Source organism: Bombus terrestris, chromosome 9 (assembly GCF_910591885.1).
Source record: "Bombus terrestris chromosome 9, iyBomTerr1.2, whole genome shotgun sequence".
NCBI lineage: Eukaryota > Metazoa > Arthropoda > Insecta > Hymenoptera > Apidae > Bombus > Bombus terrestris.
In genome coordinates, this window is record NC_063277.1 from 15,851,465 (window position 1) to 15,871,410 (window position 19,946).

Below are 19,946 nucleotides of genomic sequence, written 5' to 3' on the forward strand. Positions count from 1 at the left end.
ACAATTCCTATGTTCTACTTCGCCAAGGTAGCTAGATAAATTAGTAACAAACGACAAACTTACCAGCACCGACAGCAGCCAAGACAGCAGAGCTAGATGCTTGATTTCCTAACGTGTTTCTGATAGGTCTCTTCCTTAGAATCATCGGTACCGTTTGCCTCTCCATTTCGTACTCTCTTCGGCTCTGGTCCACGCTCTTGAAGGTTTTCTCCACTTCCAAAAGACCTCCGTGCGATGTTGTCGTATTTGTGCCGTTGATCGACGGTAACACCGTCAACCTGACCTAGGTAAACGATATTTCATCAAGCGACTGCCAGTTTCCGCTAAATATTAAAATGTATATAACGTATAGAATTTCAAAATTGCCCTCCTATGAGATACAGAAATATAAAAAATCTATCATGTTTTTCACCCATGTCTTTGGATCTTCAATTGTAAAGAAAAATTACCACAGAATTTTGTTATAATATTTTCTCTTCTCCAAAATTCTCCTTTTTGCTTCTATTCTATTTTAGGTAAAATAATCCTATTTTCTTCATTTCTCGTTTTTACTAATGAAACCTTGATTTATCCACGGGATTTAATTTCAGGGATTACTCAGCTACGTTTCACAAACACGCAAATGATCTTTCGTTTACGCAAGCCTGGCTCACGTATTAATAAACGTGCTACGAATCGCGAGTTATGACGCAAAAGCGAAAGAATTGCTCTTTCCTCCTTCTGCGAGTTATTATATTGCAATTATTATTATAGGCAACTTTTAGTCGACTCTGTAACTCTATTTCATTCCTCTTCTAGAGCACACACGAAAGAGTCAAGAAAACAGTTATAATTGTCATTTAGTCAATCGATAATTTATACAAATTACAAGCAAGGGGTAATAATTTTAACGAGGAACATCCAAAGAATCTATGCTCAAATTTTCTCGAACGTTTTCCCAAGTATATTACAGAAACTTCTTTGATCATCTAGCCTAACCTGTCTTTTGGACGTGACCACGGCGATCGCTGGGTCAGGTTCTTCCTCTTTTCTGTCCACGCTCTTAGTAACGTTCTGTATTTGACTTATCGAATCTATCTTCATCGACCTTTGTCTGGACTTGGAGTAGCCTCTGTTCGTGGACAGCAATACCCACTGCCCATCCCCGTTTCCGGGATAACTCTGTGGATGATTGTTTACATATTGATACTGAGAGAATCCTGGTCTCTCCGTAGAAGGCCGTAGACGATCGTCGAATCTCGTTGGAAAATCATGCCAATCGTTATTCTCCTCTCCTTGGTTTTTATCAGCGTATCTATCCAAATATTGATAACTTGGTTTCGTTGGCTGAGGTCTGTTCCAGTTACTTGGGAAATTGGCTGGACGATTGTCGGTAATTATGTCGCTATTTGGACGGTCAGAATAATTGTTCCAAGACGGCCTCTCAGGAGGCCACTTTTGAGCCTGAGTTTCTTCAGGCTTTTCGGTATAGTAAGCAGGGCGAGTTGTAGGCTTTTGCCATGGTTTCTCGTTGGTGTTCTCTGGCCAAGTTGGTTTTGGCTTTTCATACCTGCAATTCGAACGGGATGGTATAAATTGCTTTGAGAAACTGAAAATGTTATTCGATTCTATACAATATGAAATATCTTTTCTGAAAGCTTTCTGGCTTGTTAAATCTCTTGTTAAGTAGAAAATATATGTTTATCATTTCTGACGAAGCTGATTTAGCCTTTCAACGGATGGTCTGGTATTTACTTCAATTAGAATCACAATGTAGAGAATAGAAAATGAACGACTTCAGTGTAAAATCGCAGGCAAATTTACCATGGCTTATTGTTCTCGTAGATTGGTCTGATAGAGTAATCCGAGGCCCAAGGTTTCCCAATGCTCGGTTTGTCCCATGGTTTCACTTCCGGCCACGGCCGCTGCGTACTTGGAGTCGCTTGCCATTTAGAAATTTTGCTTTTCGACCATGGTATTGCTTCCAAAGTAACCCAACCATTTCTATCTTCGTGCGAATTCGCCCCGTAATACTTGTTCCTCTTCAAGGTGTCGTTCAACGTTGCGCTTAACTGAAACCGTCAATTACAGAACAATCGGTTAAAAATCCTATAACCGATTATAATCTTCGTCTCTCATAACCCAGAAAAATTCAGATTATAGAAAATTGCAATATTAAAATACGAATGTAACATCTACGACGTTTTCCAGATTTTTCTTTTTTTTTGTTATGACACGATATTACACCCTTCGTCATTAACTTAATCAACCCTTAAACAATCTTATTAATTATCTTACCCCGTCTTCAGTGGACGTAGAATTTATAGTATCCTCCTCGTCCTTAATATTTTGATCGTAACTGGTATTAGTCGACTGTGTAGTAGTTTGATCATCCACCTCAAGGGACAGAGCTTCGGCAGGTTTCACGATCCTGAACGGATATCTTTGATACTTGTCCGTGCTGCTCTTGATCTTACTCGCGTACTCCTCCAGGAACTTGTTCAACACGTCCGGATTGAAGGTGGACGTCTCAAATCCGTTAATCGACTCGTCCTCGCTCCTGGGGAAGTCCTTGATCATCCTTTGGTTGCTGTTCTGAAAGACAGGCTTTGCCTCCTGATGTAATGGACTTCGCGTGGCCGCGATCGGTCCGTCGAGTACCCTCAGACTTTCCCCCCTCGTCCTGAAAAGCTCGGATGCGTTTGTCTTCACTTTCGCGACGTATCTTGCGTTGCACTGCGAGCCCCTCAGGGTCAATGTCACCAGCAGCAGCAGGCAGATCGCTCCTCTCGCTGCCATCTGCAAGGATAAGATGAAGAGAAGGTACGTTTTTGGTTTAGAAACGTTTTCTGCGGATATCGATCTGTTCGTGACGAGTAGACAAGGAGATAAATGGGTTTTCTCTATTACGGATTAGGTTGGTTATTTATCTTTCATGGTGGAAAATATTTTAAGGAAAAAAGGAACGATTTTCACTGTGGAGTTATTAGAAGAGGCGTATTAGGGGATTTATTGGGATCCTTTGTGTATTTTGTGGAAATAAGACATTGACAATTTTTGTATACGAGGTGTTCAGAAACAACGTCACTCTTTATTTATTTTTATTGGGAAAAATATTTTCAGAAATTTCTTAGGATCTTTTATTTAATTAATAGGAATGTTGGTTGTATCTCGTGGACATAAATGGGTACCTTTCCAAAAATTGAATATCAAGTATTATCAGTATTAGGATTATTAAATCTGTAAATAAAATTTGAGAGTGACGGTTAATAAATAGTTAAAAATGCGAAATACGCAAGAACTAACTTATGGCAAATAAGAAGAGCCATGCTAACTATCATAGAACATTCGCAAGAAGATGAGACCAAAAATCATCGATCGTGTCATTACAGATAAACGAGAGTGGTCCATGAAACATTCATTGCATTACAAACAAACAGAAGCATTAAATTTAAAAAAAAGAACAGACCAAAGACCATCCTGCCCTAAAAAAAAAAATGTGTTGCGAAAAGGACCACCCCTAAAAAATACCGATCTGCTCGAAAGCTACCAAAAATAACAAACAAAAAAGAAAAAGGTCAAAGATAGAGAACCAAAAGTAAATCACCTCGCGACACTAACCGTTTTCGATGGTCTTCGTCCAAGTTCTGCAATCCTGGCAGCGACTTTCGGCTGCAGCGAACCAACGAACGATCGTAGGATCGGTTGGAACCAAGGGCAGCCAGGAACCCGTTAGGAAACCACGAAGTAAGCAACGTGAACCGAAAGGTAGCTGAACCGCGCGTCGACCTCCACTGTTCAAGGTCCGAGATGGCTCTGTCGCGGAGACGTTGCCCTCGTTTGCTTTTAATCCAGGTCCCCACTTCCTGAACACCTGGTCCATTTTGCGTCTCGCTCGTGCAACCACGTGCTGCAACAAGCTCGTCCACGCTCCGTACGCTTGGTCACCTGGAGAACGGACGTGTCGGTCGCGTCCACCATTCTTCTCTTCATCTCGTATCTCTGTTCTTCTAGCTGCTGATAATTGTCAGCTGGGCATCTACGCGAGGATTTGGCGAGCTAACTGACACAGATCTTCATCTCGTGCAGTTTCGACTTGTAGCTTTTCTTTTTTCTATGTTTCGTTGCTTTACATCTCGTCGATAAATTACGTTTGGTGACGTTTTCAAGTTGCCTATCATCGGCGTAATAACTTTTTCAGGCTGACCGTTCCTCGTACACTACTTTTCCTCCATAAGAATTACTATCCTCCAACGGCACTTGTCCTCTTTCTGCTGATAAAACCAGGATCATGACAACGCGGTTATCAGTACCACCCGATGTATTTAGTTGTCGTTGGAGTATTTCGTAGACAAAACAGCTTCTATCTACGCTTCGTTTTTTAAATTGTCTTCGTAGAAATAAATATTCGCAGTTTGGTTATCGCATAGACACGCGATAACGAACGAAAGCTTTCAATCGATAAGGAACGGCCACAATGTCCGAAACTACTTGACAGACACCAGTGCCATGCCAATGGGTTAATATGTTTTTCTTTTTGGAAAAGAGGAGAACGAATTTTTAAGTCGCCGATGCTTTCCAGTGCTCGTCAATTTTCAATTTTCCATACTTTTTAACGGATATCGTAAAACGTCGAGTGTTAGGTTTCTCGTAAGTTTCAGGGGATTTTAAGGAACAGAAGTTCCTCCAGAGTTTCCTCGGCTCTTGTTGACTTCAAGGTGCGAATAGAATCGCGAGCAAGCCAGGGTTCGTCACGCACTAATTGTTTCCAGCGTGGACAATCAACGGCTACTTTGCACGGTGGTTTTTCTGGTTATGATTCGGAATGTCAGCCGTTCACGCTGGCGGCGTTCTCCATTTTTCTCAATGAACAATTCTTGTCGATTCATAGATATCTTGCCAGTAAATACGTTTTGTTGACCGACGATCTTTAAAAACCGGTTCCTTCGCACTGACACTCGCTATCGAGCTTCCTTCAGACCATAAAAGTATCGACGACGTTGAGGAAGACCTTGATCAACAAAGTTCCAACGAAAATGGCCACTCTCTGAAACGATCCTTCAAATTTACAAGAAAATTAAATTTATAATATCGATTTTCGAAGAAATTTCTAACAAAAATGATAGCGAAAATAATCCTTCCACTCTAAAACTATTGGGTTGGCAACTAAATAATTGCGGATTTTGTCATTAGGTGGTATTGACAAAATCCGCAATCACTCAGTTGCCAACCCAACAGTTCCTAACGTTAAGAAATTCGTAGATCATGGAAAGATGAGAATGACGAAGATGAGAATGAGAATTGTGTTATTTCCGATAGCAAAATTAGATTCTAATAATAAGAATCCTTTCACACGGATTTCTAATAAATACAGCAGCACAAGACGAATCCTTTTAACCAGAGAATTAAACTCTGATATTAAAAAGTGAATCGATTCGCAATGAAAATAGTTTCAATATATTCAGCGGCTCTTCCACTTTGATAGTGGCGTTTTCAATGGTAAGTTAGTAGAGGGAAAAGATGGCTAACGTCGATAAAAGTCCCTTGCTATTGTTTCACAGGCGAATTTCGTCGTCTTGCCATATGGAATTCGTTCATCGATTAAGGACACAGGGAAAAAGGAGTAGAGGAACGAGCATGACGATGTTCATGCTCGATAAATCACCAATTCCTTGCTGTTTTATAGTCAGAGGGAGTCGATCGTTTCGCTGTTTTTGCGCTTTCTCGGCACAGAAACCCCGTGAGTTTTTCCCCTTTTTTATCTCTTGTCACACCATGAAATTCTTCCACCTTGCTCCGCCAGTGAAACGTCTCTAACGTTTTCCGTTTTACGAGCAGTTTCCGTACCACGTGCCCGGATTTTCACATTTTTGCATCCTCGACCCACAAACCTCCCGTTAATTTCTTTCTTCCAACAGGAATTTCTTAGGTCAGGTCAATGATTCTGCAGGATTCTCTTCGAGAATTTCTTACCTGCTTCGTTCTCGGTCCATCAAACACTTATATTTTGCGAACCATCTTTTCTTCCTCTTTTTATTACAGATATTTCTATTAGAAATATTTTTCTATAGCGTCGCTACGAATTTCAACAAATTCCATAGGATCGATAAACAGTAAATTGATTTTTCTTCGTTGGTCGATCGTGAAACCTCGGATCATCGACTCGACGTTGATTTTCCGATGATACAAAGTGCGATGGAAATACAATGGAAGATACAAGATACAAAATATAATGGAAGAAGGAAAAATGCTAGAAGATCAAAAGTTTGAATTTGATATTAGGAAATTCATTCTATGAGAGATACTGCAACTTCGAGTTTAAGCTGTTGGCAATTTTCCATGATTTTTAAAGAAACTCGAACAGTTTTCGAAACGCTGCGAAACATTTGATAGAAACTCGAACGAATCTTTGTATTATCCCGAAGACGAAGATCGTTCGATTCCATTGGACTTCCGATGGACGCGCAACGAGCCAGGATTTTTCCCTTCCGATTCCGGTCTGACGGTGCGGTCGCTTGGCCTACTCGAAACCGGAATTAGGTCGTTCTCCGGCGTAGATAACCGCGAAAACGAGCAGCAGGACGCGCATTGGAAAAAGGAGAGAACAGACGACTGTCAAGTGCAGGGATCGTCTACTTTCGTTGTCGGCCGACCCAAACGGAAGGGGAATATCGTGTGCAGAAACTCGTGACTCGTGTGTCGTGTGTCCTGTGTTTTTTTTAATAAACCGACGGATTTTTCTAGAATTCTGTGAAACATCGAAGGAACCACGTCACGAACAAAAATAGCGAAAACGAAGAAAATTTGTAAATGTCGTAGAAACGAAAAAGTGATCAACATTTGTAAATGAAACATTTGTGACGTTTTGCTATTGGTCTGGAAAAATTGTCGATTGAGATTCTTGAGAAATTATCAATTGACACTAGGAACTCATAGTTCCCTTTTTCTGGCATTTTTCTTAAGTATTCCAGCTCTTTTTGTCGTTTAAAAACAATTTATCTGATACTATTTTAAATAGAATACAAAAAGGCCTTGTTTCCCTTTAAAACCAAAGACTCGCGAATGTTTATATCTGTTAGCGAAAATAATAATCTCTTACGAATTGTTAACAGATCAAAATTATTCCACTAGTTTCTCCACCGTTAAACGGAGGATAGTTAAACACAAGTTGCGATTATTATTTCAGCCTAATATACAGAAAAATGAGATTCCTTGATAAAGAATGCTTTAATCTATTAATTAAGATGTCTTTTGATCAGAGTAATTAGAAATTGGCGAACGTGAATCAATGTTGGTCAAGCCGGCAAATAAATGTGCTCGTATCTGTGGCATAAAGTATGTCAAGTTAATTTTGTAAATGCAAATAGAATAAATTAGAATAATTTTTAAAATTTTTTTTAAATGACAGAAAATTCTCAAATAAATAAATCGAATATAAGATGTGGCAATAAGATATCGGCGATCGAAATGACAAATTCTTAAAGCTTCTACTTTACCACAATAATCCTGATCACTTATAAATATTTCTTATCGCATATCGTAATAGATTTATGCTCGTAATTTAAGATATTAAATTACACGTATATATAAGCTACGAAGTGTAATTGATCTTTGAAAGAAAACGGAACGAAAGTTTCAGACGAATGTTAATTAAAAGGCGACAGTCACGATGACTATTCGGACACGAAGAAGTCGTGCATGGGATTGCTATTGTACAGGTTTATCTTGTATCTAACATCTGCTTTAACCAGTTCCTGGGCACGACTTGACCTCTGTTTGAAACAAGGCCAGACTCTCGCCGCTCGCTGATAAAACTCGCCTTAGAAAGTCTTTTCACCCCTTTCCGCTCTTTGCTCAGATTCCGTGAAGCCGTGTAATAAAACATTTTTCCTTCCTATTTTACGCCTCACCCGTAGAAATCCAACCAGCTGGTCGGTTTCTTCCTTAACGATCCATTTGTTTTACCGATCGACTTCCTGTCCCTGGTTACGACACTTATCCTTCAACCTCTTCGTCTCATTCGCCAACACCACGACTTACTTTTATTATTTCATGGTCGAATCGTTCTAATTGATTTGGTTGAATATTTACTTATTTTATTTACTTTATTTATTAATTAAAGGAACTTATATCTATGGATATTTCGATAGCAGAATCACAGAAGATTGACGTTTCTGAAAATATCATTCTTTCGCGGTAGGGATAAAATCGGAGATTTTAAAATTTCACATCCATCTCTGGATGAATCTTCTAACCTACTAAAATCACCAGCTCTCTTATAGCCACGTTTCACTGCCAGTATAATATACTACGAGTATAATAAAATGAATAATACTCGAAGCTCGAGAGTTTTAGCGTCTGAGAGATAAGACGACTTGAAAATGTTAAATCCACTTACGAACGACTTTTACAGCCCGATAGAACCGTCGTAATCGTAAGCTATAGCCACGTATAGAATCGTTAGAAAATTTCACACGTGCACAATCCAATAAGCCGATAATCCTACGAAACTACGAACACAAGGTATAGACAAAGTTGTAGTATCTGAAAGATTGCCTAATTGATCGTGAAAATGTCGAGATACATCGTTAATCGTTCCACGACTTAACGAGCGAGCAACGGTGAAACCAGGGAAAAGTGTAGCCGGGAAACGCGTTAAACGATTATTTCTTTCATTGCAGGTTTTATATGCGGCCAGCGTGAAAAGTGTCCCAGAATCCATCCGAGAAATCCGACATAACGTGGTCGGTTACGTGGGTCTATTCTATGAGTTTCGTGACTTCTCGCGTTAACACGCGTTCTCGACGTTAAAAACCTTTCGTTATTCCAAAGTGTACTTTCCATGGAAACTGGTTGTCGATGCGTGAATATCGTCCCGACATCTAGGCTATCCCCTTTCGCGGTTGTTCTTTCTTCCTTATTTTTCCGGCCACTTTCGTTCCGACCTCGCCAAGATGTTAACGTACCGATAATGAAAACAAGTATTAAGCAGAGAGAAGACAAGCTGCTGACAATTGTAATTATCTGATCGTCTAGAAACTACCGCCGATGAACGTTTTGACGATGAACTTACTTACACAGGTTCGCGAGAATACTCGAACGCTTATGGTTATCCTTTGCGAATAGACCGCGGATTTCGATGGATCCATTCGGGCAATTCGAAGATATAGAAAGTATAAATAAAGTATACAAAGTAGAGTAATTAGTAGATGAAACGAATTGAAGTAAAGTTTGAAAATATATTGGGTGGCCGGTCGCTACGATTTTTCATTTCCTTTCTACATTTCCACGTGAAATGTTTTGAACCAAAAGTTAGCGCGTTTTCAGGTGGCTACAAATGCCGATACAAGTAGTTTAGGTTTTCCTTTTACCGATTAACTCTCGTTTCTGTTGCCAAATTATCTGGTGTTTGAAATATCGTGGCTACCGATTCGCGCACCACCCTGTATGTAGAAATTACAAGATATTTGTGATATTCGTATCGTACGCGATGCTAATGATTTGATAGAAATGCAAATAGTCAAAAGTTGATAGAAACGATAAGAAACATTTCTACGCTCAAAGTAATTTACCTCGTCGTTAATAATAAATGGTGTATTTCGATGTTAACGACGTGATAATTTAACAAAGATGTAGCTTTGTATATCTTACGTATAGGGTGACTCAGGAATAATGCAGTACGTTTGATAAATCGTTCGGCAAACGGTGCAATGATAGAGTGAAACGTTTTTCTGTTCGTTCTGAAACGAGTTGGTGAACTTGAGCGAATGGGAACATACCGGATGACTTGTGTCTTAGAGCAACAGGCTACCAGAATTCGTGCTATAAATGAAACCTTCTGTACAATTAATTTTAGACACCAAAGTGTCGCAAGAATACGTTGTCGAAATCTTTCTGCAGCGTCCCCTTCGCCCACGCCTCAGCTGGAACTAAACGAGTACTTTGTCAACGGCAATTGGAGTAAGGCTGATGATTAAGAGACGAATTTCACCTTCACGCTTTTTAGAGAACACGTCGACTCTAGTTTCTCGCGTGTTAAAGACGCCGAATCGCCGAAGATCCTGTTTAGTGCAACAGACACACCGCTGTAGAACATCTTAAACACATCCACCATCTTTCGTTCTACGAAATACGCCAACGCAGAATGGATCGACAGATTATTACGACGAAACTCTTATTCTTCGTCCTGTTGCTGTTCGTAAGCTCAGTTCGGGCGAAGGATCACGCAAAATCGAGCAACCTGACTCCAAACGAGGCGGTGAAGCCAGTGGAAGAATTCGTCGAGGAGTCCTCCACCGAAGACCAATTTTCGTTGGAATCCGCGACGACCACAGAGTCCGCCACAACTGTGCAGACCTACCAGAAGCTGACACTGTCCATCAATGCCAGGAAAAACATTTCCAGAGAATTCAGACCCAGTGTACATCTAGGTGTGGTATCGTAATTTTGAGTGAATGCGGAACAGAGAGTTTGAGCGAAAGATTCGTGCGAAACGATAGTGAATCGAACGGATGTTTATCGATAGCAAGTGAGTATAGATTGTTGCGCGTGTGAATTGGGTTGTATGGCGGTCACGTGTAAATTTGATTGAGATAATCGAGCGTCGTGCGTGTGAGTTCTTCAACCCATCTTTAATCCTTCGATCTTTATATTTCCACTTTGTTCTTATCGCAACAAACGGAAACTTATCTGTCGCTATATTCGTAATTCTAATATTCAACGAACCATTCGATGCTACACTTAACAATTTTTCTACATAGGTGAAATTAAGGAATCCAGAATCAGCAATGTACCCTTCAACGCTGTTCATCATTTCAACTTCGACAATGGAGTGGATCCTGGCTCGTATCACCAACATTTAAAAGATTTCCAAATAGTCTACCAGCCTACGGCAAAGACTCCGCAAACTCTTCAGGCTGGTAATCCAGAGAATTCTTATCGGAATTTATTCGAAACTGTCGTTGCACCAACCGAAGAGAGCAAGAAAGATGAGACGACGCAGAATGGCTACGTCAAATTTCAAGACGATGGGTTGGACGCTGTCAGAGTCGAATACGACGACTCTTCGAAGGATCAAGCTTTCCATCAACAGTTCTCGCATTCGGTTACGGAAAATATGGGGGCGCAGTACGATTCCACGGACCAACAGATCTTCCAGAATTTAGAGAAGCCTATTTTCGAACAGCAAACGTCCACCGTTTGGGGAAAACCGTCAAAATTTCAGGGTGAAATTGAGAAACACGGGGGAAGCTTTTCAAAACCGGAACTAAACGCTGATCCTTTAAAGATATCACATTATACTGGATTTTACGATCATCAGAATCAGCAACAGTCAAATCTACAAAATTTCGAGTTATTCAGAAAGCCGAGTAACGGGGTGGTCTATGTTCAGGAGTCGTCGTTTCTCACAACTAGGAAGTATCCTTATCCTATTTATCAGCCACACCGTGGATACCATCAGGTTGATTTTATTAATGACGAACGTCCGTCTTATCCTGTTAAGAAAAGGTGAGCGTTCCGTCGACTTTCCACTTTTCCTTCGCTTTTGAAAATATCTTGCAAGTTGCTACTTTTCCTCTAGATCCGTGTTCTCCAATCTCTTTTAAATCGCGATTCTCTACTGCAATAGCCAAAAATAATTTAGACATCACAAAACTTCATTCATATTGTTTGTGAAGAGTGAATCAATGTTCGTCGCGATGAAAATTTTCTGAATACTAATGGTCACGTTAAGGTGAGCGAGCGCTGAGAATTTTCAAAGTAAAATTAAAAGCAACAATACCTCGAGAACTGTATCGTTTCCAGCGGATATCTTTTTCATGAGAAATAGTACACTTGTACCTTTGTTTATCCGTCAGTTTTGCCACGCCTAAATTATTGTTCTGCTTTCAGTCCCTGCAACAATACCAAAATTCCTGAATACGTCAAAATAGCTGCTTTGTTATTGGGTTGGCAACTAAGTGTCATTAGGTGGTAATGACAAAATTCGCAATCGCTTAGTTGCCAACCCAATACTTCAAAGATATTATTCGCTCACGAGATTCTCTTCACAGAGTGTCCTCCTGGAAGAAGATCTTCCACCTGATCGGCGCTATTCTGCCTCTCGGTCTGCTCATAGCTGCTCTAACTCCAAATGTGGTAAAGGTCGACAATACTACGTGAGTGCACTTTCGTTTTTTTCCGCTCCAGAAGCGTGTCTACTGGAATTCTAATCACGAACGAAACCCTTTAGCCAGCCTAACATCGTTTTGTCCAAGTGGAGGGTCGCTGACCTTCCAGTGGAACACAAACATGCGAGATTCACGGATCCCTTCAACGACTGCGAGGAGAGATCCATCTGTGATATGATCTTGGCTGGCGGTGACGCTGGATCCACCGTGTTGCAGAACATTTTATGGAACCTGGCGACAAGGTAATTGTCCGATTATTAAAAATTAAGAATAAATGGAAGAACAGGATTTTGGGCAAAGGTCGAGTAATTTTATTTATACTTGTGATCGTGAAACTTATGTCGTTATTTATGTATATTAACTGGAGATTGGATAATTGTTTAATCGTTTGGAGTAAATTTGAGTGGAAAGTTTTCAAGACGCATAGAAAAACGTGAAATGTAATTTTAGTCGTGAGAACGGTCTACGAGTTCTTGTAAATCGTTCACTGTATAATTCTTCAATTATTTGGAAAGTTGCGAACAGAATATCGGGAAAATTTCACATTGCGAGAATTAAAAATAGAATTTAGCGAAATATCGAACGATTTCGTTTATAATCGTGTTTGCAAGACTTGTGTAGAATTCTTGAAAACCTGTAAACTAAGAAGCAGCGACAAGTGATAGTAAGCATAACGTTTAGTAGGTTAAAAATCGCTTTATTAGCTCTGCAAAACGTGGCTCGTTTACTCTGAGCCGATTCATCAGTGGATTTTTAATAGCTTGTCAGCCAGTTAATGGTGTCTATGCAATTAGAAAAGTGGAACAGCGAAGGCGATGTTTAAAACGCGCTTGAGTTATCCGTTCGGAGACAATTTTTGTTTCTCTGCGTACCGAATAAAAAAAAAAAACAAAAAAACAAAAACAAAGGAATAAATAAAAGAAGAAGAGATAATTTACTGGTAAAGAACCGTTCCAACTTTTTCCAACGATTTCTAAAATATGAAGAAGATAAAATTTCTCTTTTATTCCATTTTTAGAAATTTGAAAATTATTTATAAATTCTTAACTGTATCGTTGTGCTTCGATGTAATGGATTTTTTTTATTGTTAGAACATCGACAACAATGGCGAAAGAAAGCGGACTTCACGATGTTTTCGAGGCGGTGAAGAAAAAGGATTGTACCAACGTCCTTTGTTAATCTCTTCTTTAATTTGCGTTGAAAAATATAGAACCGGACGAGGGTAACAGTGATTCCCTGCATTATAATCGCGGATGTGAGCAATTTTCACGGTGAAAAATTGAAACCTGCTAATGTTTAACTTTCTCCGAGCGATCGTATTAAAAATAAGACACAGAAACGGACTCGTAGAAACCTAGCAGAAAGTAGCTGCTAAGTAATTACTGCTACCATTCCGACTCTTTATACGTCGATTAATGTTTCTATCATTCGAAAATAACCGTAACCTCGAGATTATTGGTGTAATCTGAATTTTTATAATTAGACAAAAACTGGGAACAGCAAATTATTATTCTGCCCATTTTGCTTCTAAGAATATCATATTTATATTTTCAATAATTCGATACTTTTTCCTTACTGAATTTCCATTGGATTATTTCAAGAATAAAATACTCTTGGCGTACAATATTTTTGTCAATTTTATAAATATTTCGATTCTTTTCAATTCAACTCCGTCAAATTGCCAACGTGTACAAACCAATTTCTTAATTTTCTATTCACGTGTTTCGATTACAAAATGTATTAGATTGTCCGGAAAGTGTCTTTCTTTCACAGACACGTCTTTTACAACGATACATCTTTATACAAACATGAAATCTAATCTGTTGAATATTATGATTTTTATTTTGATAGAACAAAATGGATCATACGCTATTACGACAAAATAACATAAAACGAAAAATATTGTGCGTCTATTATTTCCTCATAAAACGAAAGAAACTTTTCGGACAACCTAATATTATCATTCAACGATGATATATTTAATTGTATTAAAAAAGAAATTTTAACAATCCTCGATCAATATGTATCAATAACCACTCGGAAATCGAACTGATCTGTCTCACATTTTACAGCAATATTTTAAATTGAAATATTTGTACAACGAATTAGTATACACTCCGATTAGTTTGTATCACCAGCTATAACACGTTCCTTTGCTCGAGCGTCGATGAAAGTGACCAAAGCTTCACCGAACAAGGGCACCACGACCGGATGAAAGGATTATTCGGGAATTGTTGGTGCGAGTGCGCTTCTCTTCGGCGCAAGTGAAAGTAGTCACAGTGTATAAGTGGGTCGACAATATTCTATGCCAGTTCGAGTCCGGAATTTATGTCCCTGCGACGAGATACGGGTTATCGGCAAGTGCAACGAGCTTTCACACGCGTCTCGAGTACCAATACCTCAACCAATTCACGAAAATCATCCTGTTCGTCTCAATTTTTTATCATTTTCAATTCTTTTTCTCAATCTTCGTAATTTGAAATTATTCGGCGTTTTATGGAGAAGCGAATTTTGAGAAACATCATGCTTTAACTAGAAATTAACTGGAAGATCGAACGATGGAAAAAGTCATCGATCGGTTGAGGCGCGTCCAGGGCTGAAAAATACCGGGTGGGACTCGAATTTCGGGTCGACCGATTTGCTTCTCCATTTTCACTTGAGGAATGCAAGAAAGACCAGCGTGGATCACCGTACGATCCTGAACGATTGATTAATGACAGTCTGCTTCGCTGGATACGATAAAACATATCTTCGTTTCCTTTAATCAACGCCCTTTCACTTAATTATCCATTCGATAGTCAACATGAATTTCTGTTAATCGAATAAACGACTTATCGTATCTCTTTCGAACTCTGCTACAACATCCAACTTCGACGTTAAATTAATCAATGTGACACCGACGATCTCGTTTACACGAAAATTGGTATAACTTTACTTTGTAAGTTGTACCGTCGTAAATTTCATAAAACGACGAATTCTTCTTATATATTCGATCGCGCTGAAGTAAATTCAACCGCGCGTATAATATTTCCACGACGCTTAACCATCCATACAAAAGCCGACGTACAGAATACCAGTACGTGAGTGAAACCGATCTTCCATTTCCCACGATCGTCATCGTGTCCAATTAATGGCACACACGCGCCACATACGCAACAAAGCAAGGAGCAAAGATAAAACAAAGAGCAGAATTCCAGCGCGTGTCGATTCAGAAGTAAAACGTTTTATTCGAGGGACGGACAACCGTGGAAAGAAAGTCCAGCCAATTACGCGCACTTATCTCTAATTACCCTAGCCTCTTTCCTAATAAACACACTTTCGCGGAACGTCGTCCACCGTCTTGCGGTGGCTCATGTGATCGTAAGATCGCGTTTGAATGGCAACGAAAGTGAGCCACTTTTTATCGACGGTTCTACTTCTGACGAGGTTATCCTCGACGAGTCGACGAGCTGGTAAAAAACCGACGAGCAGACATGGAGTTTCCGGTGATCGCGCCGGATGCGGATATTCCCTCGATACTTATGGCGATTTCTTATCGTTGCGAGAACTGTGTTAACGAGATCACTGACTTTCGTACGATGGGATGGTCAAGAAGACACGGGAAAATGATTTCTGGAAATTTGCGACTACAGCGTTCGCAAAGGGATCTGATCGTTTCTTCTTTCACCTCGTTTTATTGCCGTAGAATTTGATCGTTTGGCGAAATTTTAGAAATTCTAATTGGAAGAATCGGAGATAATTGATCGTTAAATATCGAATGTCAAGATCGATGCTTACTCCCTAAGATCGGTGAATTGTATTATCGAAGTAGATCGAACGTTGTGAAAACGGACCGTTTTTAAGATCGATACTTAAGGTAATACGTTGGTAACGGTAATTTTATATATTAGGTTGTCCGGAAAGCGTCTTTTTTTTACAGACACTTTTTTAATCTGTCGAACGTTGTGATCTTGAGTTTGATAGAACAAAACGGTTCATACGTAATTCGATAAAATAATATAAAACGGAAAATGTCCATGTAATGCATCCATTATTCCCTTATAAAACGAAAGAAACTTTTCGGACCACCTAATAGTAAGCTAAATACTTTAAGAAAATGAAGCATTTTACGGATTATTTCGTGCATCTTGAATTTTGAGAAGACGCATAATTTGTAAGATTCAGGTAATGGCTTATATCGAAAAGTAAGTTGTACGTTAAGAAAATCATTAATAAGGAATTTTGATGAAACTTTGCACAAGTGTTCATCAGACCTGCCTGAGAATTTAGCCACAATTTGTTCGTTTCTCACTATAAAAGAGAAATCAACTCTTTTATTCGAACCGATTCTTCTACGTAGACGCTTATAAATGTCGTAAATGATTTAAAATATGAAAAAAGTAAAAGTTACACCGTGTCTCGAGACCTATAAATTTGTGCAAAAATTTCTGTTCACGTATGACCGAGAACGTATTTATATAAAAACGCCCATTGTCCCCTTTTCTTTTTTTTAATAATCACGAGAAGGTAATAATGTCCATTCCTTGAGAATTGGAACGAATCTTAATATCGACAGATTACTATATTCGAACGCTATGAAATAGAAGAAACTGGAAACAGATTCACTAATAATTATTATACATAATTACGATAATGATTATCATCGTATAAGAAACTCTGGCGTGTTATTTACTTAAGTTTCATTTCCACTGTGGATTCTTTACACGAAATTACGGGTGCTATATTAAGTGGTGTAATTTTCGAGATTGCGGGGTTTTGCTCCATCTTATTGCGAAGGTCGGATCAATTTGAAAAAGATGAAAGAATCATTATGCTCGTTAAGGTGTTCCGTGCCGCGTGTTTATTAGCTGTCCCATTTTTACGATATCAAAATGGTAAGTGGAAACGGCTGTCGTACGTGTTAAATCGATGCGTGAAAATTAAACGTTCAGTTGTCGATGAATATGGAAAACGAGAAAGATTAACGCCTCCCACAGGGACATTAACAAACATTTACTTCGCTCGCAAAGAAATTTGTAAAAAGTCTCGAGAAACTTGAAACACGGGTACTCCAAAAAATAAGAACAGGAGCGAAAAACTTAAATTTATTTGGATTATTATTTACGTTTATCAGTTACTAATCGCTAGACCACGGATTTTTTGATATTTCCCAAAATATAATAGAAAAAGATAGAACTTAGGTAGAAAATTCGTGTTACGCGCAATCTGTACACCTTTGCGCTTTCAAACTTCCTGTAAACGCGTAACAATCGGCAAAAAATTTAATGATCGCAAGAGACACGCATTGCGAAAGAAGAAATTTGTCTATCGATTTTTAACTATCGATCTACATGCGCGTCAACGACCCAGAAAATTCTCAAAATGCTCGATGCTCGATCCCGCGTCCGACACTTTCACTTTCATCCAGCTTTCTCCGCTAACGGGGCATCTTCCTTAACAGCCATCGCAGACCCTTTGCCGATTGGTGAGAACGTTTCTGAACCATCATCCTCTGAACTGTGACGCATATGTTTCAACGCCTGCGAACAGCGCTCTTTGGGGCGTGGGTCGTTAACTATGACGACGCGTAGGCTCATCTTCGAGGTGTGTCAAGGAAAACGAACGCGCAACAGACACTGAGCGATATTGGAAAACCAACGAGGCCATCGTGGATCGTATCCAACACAATGGAAACGATCACGATCGTACGCGTCTATAATTCTTAATGGCACGAGGACGCGAAATTCTATCGAAGGACGTGAATCTGCTTATCGGCTCGATACCTGTAACCATAAGATACCAACGAGTGAGGTACACGGTAAATAAGGTACGAAAGGTACACGGTGTATAATTTCTGAAAAAGAGCACACGAAAAAGTATGTCGGTGTCTCGATAAATTTTCTAAAGTAAACGAATCGTCGTTGGCAGCTTGTAAATCGTTTAAGCGGGCTTTGTGAGAAAAAGAAAGTAGCCGATCGTTTTCCTAGCTCGGCGAGATATGACTGCGATCTTTCTCGACCTTCCGGAATGTGTGCAGCATTTATGGAAATGATCGTACCGTGGCAATGCCGGAGTCACGGTATGCAGGAAATTCGTCGACTTTCGCTGTTCAAGGGCGGCGAGGAAAGTAAAACGCAGCACTCGGAGTTCTATTCTCGGTTTGCCGAGACTATGCCGTGTAATCATTTACATGACCAAGAGCCAGAGACGGCGGTAAAATACGAAAGGGAGAGCAGTTAATGACACCAGCCACCTGTTAGCTGGCCAAGTTTCTCAGCATCGATTCTACATAACTGAATGACTATGATATAGACTTGTAGGTGATTGCTAGACTACGGGTATTTATGCAAATTCGTGTTTTTATGCAAATAATTAAGAGAACAGATCCGAGACAGTGATTCGTTTCATCGTTCATCGACGAGTACTCTATGAATTTTTATATCTTTAAATTTTCCATAAAAAACCATGGTTTGGTGATTATTTAGCTATGTAATAAAAGAATAATACGTTTTATACGCACGTGACATCTGTGAAGTGTACGACGTAGAATATAGACGTCAGAGGATACAGAAATGGGACACAAATTTTCGATACCTCGAAATGAAATTTAGCCCGAGGGCGAAGTTTAAGTCGAAGTATACTTTATTACTATAGGAGGAGATTATTTGCATAGAAAAAAGAATACGTGAAGTGTATAGGATTGTCGAAACGATCTTCGTACTATTTATGTTCTCGAATAGATCAATCATATTGATCGTGTTTCGTGATTCGAGTTCTATCGGCGTAGTAATCAAAGTCCACTCTCTCGTTCTGTATTTTTATTATAACCTTTTGGTAAAATTTTAAACGTTCCACGTTCGTACAATAACTTTTTCTTCCTGAGTTTGGCTGAAAAAATCTGGAATTCTCTATAAAACTCTTACCACAAAAATGGAAACACGAGAACCTATAAGAACGTTCATTTACATTTCGACTTATTTATGATAACTATATTTTAGAATACTATATTACATCACTATAGTATCGTTCATTAATAAAACATAACGTTTGTATAAATTTCTAATAGCAAATTCCAACCGGATTCACTTGTATAGTTCACGAATTGTCTATAGTAAAGGATTCATTGAGTAATAGAATTTTACGATAATTGAATTTCAAAATGAGTTTTACGATATCCTGAGATAAATATGTAGCTTTTAATTAGCAATCTCGAATATAAGTATATCCGTGTTCATAGAATTTGGCCATTGTACTACTACTAGTGGTATATCATAGTCATTTATCCGCATGCCAATCTACCGACATGCAAATGAGACTAATGATCCTCAACCAATGGATCGATGTAATCAGATATCGCTGACGCGTTTCATATGACGCGAGTGTTACCCATTAGCATTAGAGTTCATGTTCGATCAAACTGCTTACAAATCGTTCATTGAATTTTTCTCTTGTCTCCGTTTCGCATCTGCCTTTGGCAATTACAAAATAACAAACAAGTAGAAAATATATTCTATAGCGTGAAAGTGACGCATAGATTTCTAGATCGAACAATCATTTTTAGAAGTTTATTGTGCTTGCTTTATTGCAGCATGGAAAATGAATTGCTGGTACACTTTTCAAGACGAAACTTTTTCATTCAAAAAAGCTTGCAAAAATAAAATATTGTAAAAATACAAAGGATTTGTAGCGAAACGTTTCTATGTCAAAACATAATCGGAAATATATCTAAGCTAAAAATTGGTCATTGAGGAAAAAAAGGAAGCAACGTGCGTGAAATTAAAAGTTAAGGAAGTAAAAAATCCGATCTTTCGTATTAGG

General features: G+C 39.0%; 2 protein-coding genes across 5 annotated transcripts in view; one reads left to right on the forward strand and one right to left on the reverse strand.

The window, feature by feature from the left end:
- LOC100651408 overlaps positions 1 to 19,946 on the reverse strand; it is a 79,407-nt gene that overhangs the window by 913 nt on the left and 58,548 nt on the right. The window contains exons 1-8 of one of the 4 annotated variants that reach the window (XM_048408932.1): positions 12,017 to 12,227; positions 11,762 to 11,874; positions 11,435 to 11,599; positions 3,601 to 5,037; positions 2,278 to 2,778; positions 1,804 to 2,051; positions 979 to 1,549; positions 64 to 283 (exon numbers count right to left, since the gene is read on the reverse strand). In XM_048408932.1, coding sequence (XP_048264889.1) covers positions 64 to 283; positions 979 to 1,549; positions 1,804 to 2,051; positions 2,278 to 2,778 — 1,540 coding nt within the window. In that variant the 5' untranslated portion in view covers positions 3,601 to 5,037; positions 11,435 to 11,599; positions 11,762 to 11,874; positions 12,017 to 12,227. Of the gene's footprint in view, positions 1 to 63; positions 284 to 978; positions 1,550 to 1,803; positions 2,052 to 2,277; positions 2,779 to 3,600; positions 10,736 to 11,434; positions 11,600 to 11,761; positions 11,875 to 12,016; positions 12,228 to 19,946 lie in introns of those variants that run through there. The other 3 variants (XM_012312118.3, XM_048408933.1, XM_020864513.2) reach the window with 3 other exon arrangements.
- Positions 10,124 to 13,328, forward strand: LOC100651288. The gene is made up of 5 exons (XM_048408488.1): positions 10,124 to 10,414; positions 10,736 to 11,487; positions 12,033 to 12,137; positions 12,212 to 12,391; positions 13,241 to 13,328. Exons 1-5 carry the CDS (start codon positions 10,124 to 10,126, stop codon positions 13,326 to 13,328), a joined length of 1,416 nt encoding a protein of 471 aa, XP_048264445.1.

Bases quoted from the DNA above. Each gene is read 5' to 3' on its own strand.
- LOC100651288 (XM_048408488.1), top strand. From the start codon at position 10,124: ATGGATCGACAGATTATTACGACGAAACTCTTATTCTTCGTCCTGTTG. The intron at 12,138-12,211 runs GTGAGTGCACTT...GAAACCCTTTAG, and splicing joins GTAAAGGTCGACAATACTAC to CCAGCCTAACATCGTTTTGT. The intron at 12,392-13,240 runs GTAATTGTCCGA...TTTTATTGTTAG, and splicing joins TTATGGAACCTGGCGACAAG to AACATCGACAACAATGGCGA.